Genomic DNA, 11,341 nt, shown 5'->3' with positions numbered 1-11,341 from the left:
GGGGACACACGATCCTGAAGGAGGCAGCACGGAGGTGCCAGCTCCTGCTCTCTGTGCCTGGCTCTGTACCCAGCCTGGCACAAGCACAGAGGAGCCCCGGGCGGGACCCGCTGCGAGGAGCTGCTCCCCAGCAGCAGCTGCCACGAGGGCTCCAGGTGAGTGGGCAATGTCAGCCAGATCTGTGCACTGTGACCACCCCTGCCCCTCATGCACCCAAGCCCAGCTCCCCTCGGAGCTGCTGGTTCCCAGTGTATCCCCAGGATCAGCCCCACAAATGCTTTCTGAAGGGTACCAGCTGTCCCCCGTGGGTACAGCCACACTGCCTGGGCCGTGTGGCACAGGGACATGGTGGGGACAAACGGGTGCTGGCAGCCCAAAACCTTGTATCAAATAAATATTCAGAGAGAGAAATACTGAAGCAGTGAAAGATTTTATTGAAAGAGCAATACGAGAGCAACTGCTGTGCCTAAGGACAAGCTGTGCTTCCCACTGGTGGGTGTTACAAGTGGCCACAGAAACCCCCCAGCCCAGCACCTTTCCTTACCCTGGGGCCAGGCTATGCCAGCACTGGCCAAGAAGAGACCAGAGCTGGCCCCTCAGGCCACAGCAACAGCAGCACAGAGCCCCGGGTGACACGGAGACAGCAGAGGGGAGCAGGGCTCACAGGGCCAGCAGGGCCAAGGGTCCGCCCGGGCAGGACCCCCTCAGAACCATCTGGTCAGGAAAGTTGTCTGCCTGGAACAGGCAGCAAAAAACCCAATGTTTTCTAAATTGCACTTTCACAGAAACAGGGCTGGTCAGGGAGGCCCCGGGCTCTGCAGGTCCCCCCCTGGGGTGGGCACAGCCCCTGCCCCAGGACGGCAGCACTTGGGGAAATGCCACCCTTACCTCCATGACGTCCATCTCGACGCTCCGGAGGCTGGAGCTGAGGGTGCTGGGCAGAGGGACTGACACGTGCAAGGCATCTGCAAGAGCAAGGGAAAGCAGCTCGTCATGGGGGGACCCCAATGCAGGCAGCAGGGGGATGGGGGAGCCCCACGTCCAGAATCACAGAATGAAGTCAAGTTTGAAGGAAGAGGAGGCACAGGGCCCAAGCGTACTGTTCACAGCAGGGATGTAGGCAGCCATCAGGACCTGCTTGAGCCATTCTGCAAGTGAGGAGACCTGTGGGGATGGAGACACGTGTCAGTGTCTGAAGAAGAGAGTGACAGTTATTGAGATGAAAACAGCCATGTTGGGAGAACCCATTAAGTTCTGTCACTGCTGGACGCTTGGGGCTGGGAAAGGCTGAGAAGCTTCAGTGAAACTCTCCCAGGACTGAGGGGGAAGATACAGAGGGACAGGCTCTTTGGGTAAATTCTTCTCAATTTTCCCTCCCCACTTCCCCCAGTGAACGTGTACATCCCAGTGTCACTGCTATGGGACTTCAGGGATCGACAGGGCTGACAGCAACGGGCCTCTGCCGGGAGAGGAGGAAACGTGGAGACTGAAGGAGAATCAGCATTTTGAGTCTCCTTCCCCACATGGAGCCTCTGGCCATCACTTACACTGAGAGGGTCAAGCCCCTGGGGTATCCGTGTCAGCCTGATGCTACAAAAGATAAAAACAAGGCAGAGTTGGGGTGTGTTGGGTGCAGCCCCCTGACAGCTTCCCCAGGGCTGCTCAGACCCTTCTGTGGTCTGGAATTTGTTTCACCCACATAAAGATACAAGAATTTGCTCTTTGTAGCTCTCCCACGTCTACATCCCACCCCCCAGCATTGACACGAGCCCCATCCCAGCTGAGCCCCCCCACCAGGACAAGCCCCCTCCCCTCCTGTGGCACTGCAGAGCCTGGCTCTACCTGTCCAGGGCCAGGGACATCTGCACTTTGCCGTCAGAGACTGATGGGATGATGTTCACAACAATGTCCTGGAATTGGAACAATGGAAGAAACGAGGTAATTTCCCTGCGTAGCTCTCAAGACTGAAAAGAAAACTCTAGGTACTTGTAAACATAGTCTGGGAAAAATTAGCTGTCTGTGCCTAGAAATCACTTGGTTTTGATGGCTGGCATCCTGTGTCTCCCTTCTCAGGGTTCACCCTTCCTATCTTTATTTTGCAATATTCCTTAATAATTTCACTTGGCCTTGGTTATGAGCATTTTTAAAGCACTGGGCACCCCCCTTTCAAAGCTGTAGGAAATTCGAAAGTACAAGTACTATGGGGCTGAGGGCAGGACAAGCTGAGGGGACCCCAGAGAATAGCCAGTCTCAGCCCTCACCCTGACTGGGTGTCTTATCCCAGGGGACCCCACTCACAGCATCAACAGAGAAGAGGAGCTTCTGGGAGGACTGCAGGGCGGGAATGGTGACATCGATGGAGGCTCTGAGGGTGGCGGTGGCTCCTTGGCTGCTCAGGGTCACCAGGGGCTCGTCAGCCACCCGCACGAGCAGCTCCAGTGGCAGCGACGTCGTCAGGGCCCTGGCAAGCTGCAGGGGCAGGGGGGTCAGGGCAGGGGTCTGCGTGGCTGGGGAGAGTGGTGGGGCAGGCAGGGAAGGGACCTGACCTGGGGGATGAACGGGAGAAGGGAGGACGTGGAGAGTGAGATGCTCCCGGGCACCTGTGGGGACAGCAGCGGAGTGGGTGGTCGGGGGGTTGTGCCCATGCTGGGCTGGACCCACCAGCAAATACAAATGTGGCAGGGAGCATCCTTGGGTCACACAAGAGCACCCAGGACACCCCCCAGCTCCAGAGGGGAAGGTGGTGACCCACCATGGAGTCAGAGATGCGGAGGTTGAAGGCTCCCTGTGCCTGGGCCAGCCCCAGCTGGAGGCCCCGGCGGGGCAGGACGAGCCGGGGTGGGCGCCCCGTGAGCAGCAGCAGGCGGGCGGGCAGCCGGGGTCCCTGCTGTGCAGGGGTCCTCATGCCACCCGCCGTGTCCCCAGCCAGGAGCTGCAGGGGACAGAGCAGAGGCAGGCATTAATGGGGGTCGGGGGCCTGGGGGTGCACTGGAAACCCCTGGACCCCGCGTGGAGGCTGATGGGGGTTAATCAAAGCCTTAATAAACATTCTTCTTTGGAATGAAACTTTTCTGATTAACAACCCTGGCAGTGCTATAATGATGCTGAATTAAGCAAGGTCAAGCCAGTCTGGCTCATGCTGCCCTCAAGGATTAGCAAGTAAAGAAAGAGAAACCCAGTGGTGACACCAGTATGGACACGGCCAGACCATGCTCATCTGGACCTGCCAGCGACAGCTTTTCTGAAGACACCCGGAATAACAGCAGCCTCCGACCACCAGCCCCTGTGTTTGGCCGAACCCCCCAGCCCCTCAGCCCGGGGTGCGGGCCGGGTGGTGACACTCACGTTCAGCTCCAGCTGGACAGCGTCGCGGCTGAGGATGGAGAAGGGCGGCAGGTCCCCCAGCGCCCCGAGCGGGACCGCGGCTGCGGGACACGGGGGAAGCTCTGAAACTGCGACAAGGTGGGGACACTCCCCCATCCCGTGACCCCAAGAGATATTGGAACCAACGGCAGCTCCTGCTCCCAGCACTCCCAGCTGGACAAGCTGCTGGAAAGCAGCGTTTTGCACTAAACATGTTGTTACTAAAGGCCACAGATCCTGAAGTGACTTTTGGTTGGAAAAATTGCGCTGCTGCTCTGGGCAGGGACTGGGAACGTTGTGCTGGAGCCGAGTTGTGTTTTCAGGAGGTTGTTAAAACATTTGTGTTTTGCCCTTGTGAAAAACACCCAACCAGCCCCCAGAGCAGGGGGTCCCCCGGGGCGGGGGAGGGAGGGGGCAGCACTTACGAGTCCCGGAGCCCAACAGGGTGCCCAGCACGCCCAGCCTGGCGCGGAGGATGTTGCAGCCCTGGGAGGCAGAGGAGGGTGCTCAGTGCCCTGGACCCACAGCCCCGGTGATGCCCGCGGCGGGGCCAGGACCTGCAAACCCCGGTGCCGGGGGATGCCCCGTTCCCGCAGGGCAGGTGAGTGGCCCCTGCAGAGCCTGGTGCAGGGAGGGTGACAGGGAGGGTGACAGGGAGGGTGACAGCGAGGGGAGGACGCGCTGGCCACCCCGGCCAAGCCGCAGCTGTGCAAACAGCCACCGGGGCAGCCCGGGCTGCTGCCCGCCCTGCCCAGCACCCTGCGACGGCTCCTGCGGAGGTGGCTGTGCTCACTTACCACCTCCCGCAGGGGAGCACTAAGGAGCTGTTTTAAAGGCTGATCCAGAAGTGGCACGTTGGGTCTGGGTAATGAGAGAACAGGAATTACAAAGTGACGTGGATTCACGGCTGGAAAAGAAAAATACTTGGTACAAGAGAAAATGCCCCACTTGCAGTGTTCAGGTCGTACTTCAGTGCCAAAATCTTACCCGAACCAAGCCCTCTGTGCCCAGCTCGGTGCTGCATTCCCAGCACAACCCACAAACATCTCTTTTGGGGCCCAGACTAAAGGGCAGCTCAGCAGTTCCCCTCTGAGGCCAGCAGCCAGGTTCAGCCTCCAGGCCAGCAGGCACAAACGTGCTGCCCCCCATGGCCAGGAGCAGCAAGGTTTGCTGCTGCCACAGGGACCACGTGCCAGCCACCAGCACCCCTGCCACCCCACAGGGATGCCACCAGACACAGATGCCTACCTCACACGCATGCTCATGTCAACAGTCATGCAGTCCTTGTTGCTCCCTTGAGTTGCCCACTTGTCCTGGACCAGCATGACCGCATCTACAACCACCGGCACACAGAGGCTGGTGCCCACCTCGCTGCAGGGGGCAAACACGACCCATGGCTCAGGAAATGTGTCACCACCCACTTTCCAAAGAGCTGGTGACCCCCTGCCCCAAGCCGTGCCCCAGGGGATGTGCTGTACCTGGTGGTCTCTACCAGCAGCTGGGTGCTGAAGCCCACCTTGTGCCCGAAGCCGGGCAGGGAGCGCAGGTGTACCCTGGGGAGGGTGTTGTTCAGGATCTTCAGCCTGGAAGGGTGAAACGAGGCAAAGACTGTTAAGCTGCATGTTTGTACAGGGGATGCCCTGGCCCCTTGGCTCCCAGCACTGTGGCTGATTGCAGAGGTCCTCAGGGTCCTCTCTGCCCTTGGCCAGCAGGGTCCCTACCACCCAGGAGCAGATCATGGCACCAGGGCACCCTAGCCTGGCAGGCACCTACAGAACCTCCCAACAGCTGAACCCTTGTGTATGAACCTGCCCCAGGATTGGAAAGAGTGGCCCTGTGAGTTCAGACAGAAGGCTCCAGACCAGACCCTTCTTTCCCCAAGGTGGCCCAGACACACCGAGGGCTGCCCAGGGACACTTGCCTCCCACTCTCACTCACCCTGTGACACCTCCATCATTTCCACCAAGAAGATTGCCAACAAGACCATTTTTACCAAGGATACCATTTTTGCCAATGAGAATATCAAGGACAGCATCAAGTAGGCCATCAACAAGACCATCTTTGCCAAGAAGACCATCAACAAGACCGTCTTTGCCAAGGAGAGCATCCAGGACACCATCTTTCCCAAGGACACCACCAAGGATACCATCTCTGTCAAGGAGACTGTTAACAACACCATCTTTGCCAAGGAGACCACCAAGGACACCATCTTGACCAAGGAGGCCGCCAACAGCACCATCTTTGCCAAGGAGACCACCAAGGACACCATCTTGGCCAAGGAGGCTGCCAACAGCACCATCTTTGCCTAGGAGGCCACCAACAGCACCATCTTTGCCAAGGAGACCACCAAGGACACCATCTTGACCAAGGAGGCCGCCAACAGCACCATCTTTGCCAAGGAGACCACCAAGAACACCATCTTGACCAAGGAGACTTCCAACAGCACCATCTTTGCCAAGGAGACCACCGAGGACACCATCTTGGCCAAGGAGGCTGCCAACAGCACCGTCTTTGCCTAGGAGGCCACCAACAGGACCATCTTTGCCAAGGAGACCACCAAGGACACCATCTTGGCCAAGGAGGCTGCCAACAGCACCATCTTTGCCCAGGAGGCCACCAACAGCACCATCTTTGCCAAGGAGACCACCGAGGACACCATCTTGGCCAAGGAGGCTGCCAACAGCACCATCTTTGCCTAGGAGGCCACCAACAGGACCATCTTTGCCAAGGAGACCACCAAGGACACCATCTTGACCAAGGAGACTTCCAACAGCACCATCTTTGCCAAGGAGACCACCGAGGACACCGTCTTGGCCAAGGAGACCACCAACAGCACCATCTTTGCCAAGTAGGCTGCCAACAGCACCATCTTTGCCCAGGAGGCCACCAACAGGACCATCTTTGCCAAGGAGACCACCGAGGACACCATCTTGGCCAAGGAGGCTGCCAACAGCACCGTCTTTGCCAAGGAGACCACCAAGAAGATTACCACCAAGGAGACCACGTGGAAGCCTCTGGGGGTCACGTTTGGCTTGTGACACTCTAAAATCTGAAAAAAAAGATGAGAGGTGACTGAGTTATGTGGGCCCAGCACACCAACCTGCTGTGTCTGCTTGGCTCCTCCTTCCCCTCCAACAGAGGGGTGGTGGCACCAGACACTGTGAAGTATCTGCAGTGTCACCTCCGAAGTGCTGTACCAATGCAAATTATCAGCATTGACACTGCTGCTGAATGGCTCTGGACCAGCTTGTGATTTTCTGAGTGTGGTCAAGAGACAGAAAGAGCAGAACTGGTTAAAAAAAAAATAATAATCCTGTCTGTTTCATACACTCACCATCTACATCGGCTTTGTCATCCAAGAACATGATTCCACGTCCCCATGAAAGGGTCAGCTGGCTGCAGAGGAGGAAAACAGCCCAGAACGCAGCCATCTTCACTCCTGGTAGCTGTGGGAAGAGATGGTCACCCATGCAAGGCTGGGACAGTGAGAATGGGCCAGTGGAGGGAGGAAAGACAAAGAAGGAGGTAAGAGAAAGAGGGAGGTAAGAGAAAGGAGGAATGTCTGTTGGGAACAACAAAACCAGAGAGGCAGCTGCTGGCACCTCTCCGGCCTCCTCACCACACTGGTGGGCACAGGAAAAGTCCTGATGGCTCCTTCCTGCAGGAGGAACCAGAGCTTCAACAGCAGTTGCTCTGAAGACTGGACCATCACAGCAGCCAAGGGCTGAGCAAGTGGCTGCTGGGTTCTCCACACACAGACCCTCAGTGCCAGTGTGCAGTGTTGCTACCCTATCTGGACAACCTGGGGCACACCTGCTCTGGGGGGGAATTTCTCCCAGAAGAATTTCTCCCACAAGATCCTGTGTCCCACATGATAGGAAAACAGGACATTTCTGGCAACATGGTCATCTCCAGCCATGGAAGGAAAAGCGACAGAGTCTGCACAGGACAAATGCACCAATGGATCTAGTGAGGAGAACATCTCCTTGCTTGGCTGTCATGATCTCCACACAAACATCAAGCATTTGAGACTTTTCTCCACATAAAGGCACCTTTTGCTAGAATTGTGAGGAGGAGAAAATAATTTTTAAAGTTTCGGTGTCATTGAAATCTTTCTGTGGGGCCTGGAACTTGAAGTAGCTTTTTTTTAAGCAGCCATCATGAACTTTTTTGCCCCAAATCTGTTTATACGTAAACAGCACATCAAAAAGGGTTCAAACGAGCATGAGAGGTCACATTCAGCAAAGGTAAAAAATCTCTCTCAGACAACAGAGTTATACCAAAAATAATCTGAGTGCTAATTGTTTAGGAAAACCATGAACTGCCCTTTCTTCTTCAAGGACTGTGAGAACAATGAATGTGTCTGTTATCAAGAAACGCATCATGAAATCCACCACACATTTTACTGGTTGGAGCATAATTCAGGCAGGCAGGAGTCACAAGTTCTCTTAAAAAGCCAATACTCCTAATGTACATTAAGGACCTTCCTTTGGGAAGCATTCAGGTTTGCAGAAGCATAAAGAGCTTTTTGAGGAATAGGTTTGTTCTCACCTGACCAGGCTCTGGAGCGGAAGAATCTCTCCAGTGATGTCCCTGTCTTCTGCAGATGACCAGCATCAGGTGTCCCCATTTATAGAGCTTTACAGAAAAAAAGAGGCAAGCAATGTTACCCAAGACACCCAGAATAATTGGTGGGGAGCAAAACAAACAATGCCTGGTTTCTGGTGACTTCCACTGCAAATATTTCCCTGGAGATGGCAGGAGTTGGGTAAATCATTGAGCAACGACCCATAGGCGCGGCAGACCCGGTGCCAGCCCTCACCCCTCTGCCTGCTCTGGGACACCAGCCTGGAGTGTCAAGATGTGGCCATGGTTGAAAAGCCATGTCCTGATCAAAGACTTTCTTTTAAAATAGAAAAAAAAAATATATATATATATAAGACGTGTGGGTTTGACTGGAAAATGTGTCAGAATGCTGCCCCCCCGCTGGGTGCCTCTGCAGTTCTCAGTGCTGCAGCTCAGGGCGCTTCCCCCTCTCAGTGAACCCCTGCAGGGGGACGTGCCACATGGAATGGGTGATGAAGGAAGGAAGGACCAGGCAGCACCTTTCCCAGCGCAAAGACAGACCATGGAGATAGAACCAGAGCAGGGCGTCCACCATCCAGGCCAGCAGGACATGCCCAGTGTTCCCACCCCACCATGCCTATGGACGGTGACCTAACTCAACACTCACCAAGCCAATGGTACCTGTCCAGAGACCCAGGTGGCTCATAATCCATTTGGTAATTGAGGAGAAGTAGGTATTGAATTGGGAGGAGAAGTGACACCATGACAAGGGTTATTGATTGGGTGCCATGGCCTTATGGACACCCTGAGCTGACAGACTCTTTGGAGACACACCACCAGACTGGGAGGAAATGCTGCACCAGTCTAACTGGCATGGTGTTATCTCCTGGGCCATCACATCTGCCTCAGGGCACTCCAGGAGGACTGGGCTTGGGATGCACTGTCACAGGGAGATACCCTGGAGAGGGTGATGCCATTGACCACGAAGCCAGGGAGCCACCTGGATGGAGCCCATTTCTGGATCATTCTGAGGTCCTTGAGGGATTGTTGGTCCCAGTGTGGGCATATCAGGAAAGGTGACCTCTCTGCTGCACAACCTCATGCAACAAATCTGCTGCAACCACCTCTTATCTTCCACCTCCCCACCCCAGCCAGGACCCTGCCTGCTCAGATTTCTGGCCAGGCTTTTTCCATGCTGAAAAGTTGTGTCCCACATGGTCCCTCATGGCTCATTTCCTACCAGTTCATTTGCTGCTACAGGCAGGAGAAAAGGAGCACAAAGTTCTGCTGAGCCAACATGTCATGGGCACCCACAGCCCCGTTGGCTTTCTCCTTTTCTCCCACCCTGGGCACAGTCCCCAGCAGACACAGAACAGCTGTGCCAGAGCAGCAGCTCCTTGGGGCAGCAGAAACAAAACCCTCCTTTGTGGCCATGGCACATGTCCCAGTGCAGCTCCCATCCCAACAAGCACCCTGAAGGCTGGGGGTGCTGGGGGGAGGGTGGCTGGGCCATGAACTCTTCACACCCCTGATGTGCTCACTGATGACCGGGGTGGATGGGCTGATCCCCAGCTCTGAAGAAGAATACCCCAGAATAATAGAAGAATGCTTGCTTGGAGTTAATACTTTCTGCAAACTCGGAAATCAGTATTTCCAGCAGATTAGCCAGCTTTTGTCACATATTAGCTCTGGCCTTATTAAATATCCTAGCTAATGGCCAAAAAAAGGGTGACAAAAGTGCCAAAGTACTTAATGAGTTGTCACTCTTCTTGCAACCCGATCAGCACAGCACCTTGGGAGCACAAAGCCTTGCTGTCACCCAGAGATCATGACATTTGATAAGGTGGGAGAGGGTGGTACCCAGATGGTATCATGTTATCATCCCTCCTGAATCACTTTACACTTTGAGCAATCACTATAGGAAAGGGAATTACCATAAAGACAGACCTGATAACGGTCAGCACACAGCAGAGGGGCACTTTGGCACTGTGGGGAATAACTTCTGAGCAGTGACCTTTCAGGCATGACTGTACCTTGGCCTCTCACCAGCTGTGCTGAAAGCAGAGGTCTCTTAACAACCAAATATTTTGGATAAACCAAAGCAGATTCCCATAAAGAGAAGGACAATGTGAGGCCCAGGTCTCACAAAGGCAACTTTCAAAGGCCCAAGAACATGAAGCCAAATCACAGAGAGAGGACAAGAACACAGAGCAAGGCAGAATGGGCTTAGCCAAAGGAGAAGAATGGAACCAAGGTGAACAGACATGGCTTTGATGCTCGGATCACCTGGACACTGGGATGTGAGGGCAGGTGGTGACATCCCCCCACAAAGGGTTAGAGGACTGAAGTTAGCAGGAGGGTGCTGTGCTCTGGCCAGAGGAACCCATTGGCCCTGCTGAAAACAAAAGGGTCCTGCTCAGCTCTCTCAGGAATGATATTGTCCAAACACTGCCTTTCTGCCTGAGGAAACATCACTGTGAGACCCCTGAGCCAGGACAGAGCTTGTTCTGTCCTTCCTCTGGGACCATTAGCTGTGAGGGACTGGTATGTTCCCTGCTGCTGGGGGCTTTGGAGCTGCCAGGGTCTGTGTACAGCTGCACATCCAAGGCTGCACCTCCACCCAGGGCACCAAGTACCAGTTACATGGTGGTCCAGCCTGACAAGGTGCTTAAGTGCTTCACGAAAAAATAACCAGGTGTCCCTGAGATTTCCAGCCTCAGTTTCTCCCAGCAGGGCTGCACATGGATACTGGGATTCATTTTGTGTTCTTAATTCCCACTCCAACTCTTTGGCTGCTCATTAGCTAACACAAGAACAATAAGGGAAACCTCAGAAAAAAGGGCTCGTCCCTGGCAAAGTCTGCAGCAAAATGAAGAGCAAAGGCACCATAAACAGCCACCCTCACAGGGAGCTGGTTTATGGCTGCTTTCTTCATTTTTCAGGACTCCTGACAAGGACAATCCCTGCAAGTGCTGCAGAGCAGCTGCCTGCTGGCTCTGGCAGTGCACACAGAGGAGCCCTCCGAGCCTCACAGCCAGGTTTTCCTGGGGACAATTTCTTAAAAACACAACAATCTTTTTCAAAGACAGCCTTAATTCTGCACCAGCCACCTGCCACCAGGAAAAGAATGTTCAAATCATGTCAGCTCGATGAAATCAGGATCGAAGCTGTTTATTGACTCACTAATGACAGGTAATTATCCAGCAACCAGTGAACTACACACATGGGATCAATATCTGCAATGCAGCCAGTAACCCCCGATGCCAGGAGCTTCTGAAATATTAAACAACACATGGTGATGTTGAAATGCCCATCTCCAGCTCATTCTGACAAGTCCTAATCCCTACAACAGGAGCAAGGGGGTCCATCCTCACCCCCCTCCCACAGGAGCTGTGGGTGCTGCACCCCCAGG

The 11,341-nt window shown here is 54.8% G+C and overlaps 1 protein-coding gene across 1 annotated transcript; it reads right to left on the bottom strand.

Moving 5' to 3' along the window:
- Positions 1-454: 454 nt before the first annotated feature.
- Positions 455-7,947, bottom strand: LOC127391124 (BPI fold-containing family B member 3-like). The gene is made up of 16 exons (XM_051633424.1): positions 7,915-7,947; positions 6,698-6,809; positions 5,302-6,412; positions 4,842-4,946; positions 4,612-4,734; positions 4,161-4,224; positions 3,789-3,849; positions 3,346-3,425; positions 2,753-2,932; positions 2,547-2,600; positions 2,299-2,469; positions 1,843-1,910; positions 1,548-1,590; positions 1,101-1,164; positions 889-965; positions 455-735 (listed from the first exon to the last, which is right to left on the bottom strand). Exons 2-16 carry the CDS (start codon positions 6,792-6,794, stop codon positions 661-663), a joined length of 2,373 nt encoding a protein of 790 aa, XP_051489384.1. The 5' UTR covers positions 6,795-6,809; positions 7,915-7,947; the 3' UTR covers positions 455-660.
- Positions 7,948-11,341: the final 3,394 nt, after the last annotated feature.

This window comes from Apus apus, chromosome 15 (assembly GCF_020740795.1).
Source record: "Apus apus isolate bApuApu2 chromosome 15, bApuApu2.pri.cur, whole genome shotgun sequence".
Taxonomy (NCBI): Eukaryota; Metazoa; Chordata; class Aves; order Apodiformes; family Apodidae; genus Apus; species Apus apus.
This window is presented reverse-complemented; position numbering and strand designations above follow the sequence as displayed.

Coding starts and splice junctions, on each gene's coding strand:
- LOC127391124 (XM_051633424.1), bottom strand. CDS start 6,794: ATGGCTGCGTTCTGGGCTGTTTTCCTCCTCTGCAGCCAGCTGACCCTT. Junction 1,591..1,842: donor ATGTCCCTGGCCCTGGACAG/GTAGAGCCAGGC, acceptor TATCTTTTGTAG/CATCAGGCTGACACGGATAC. Junction 1,165..1,547: donor AGGGGCTTGACCCTCTCAGT/GTAAGTGATGGC, acceptor CCATCCCCACAG/GTCTCCTCACTTGCAGAATG.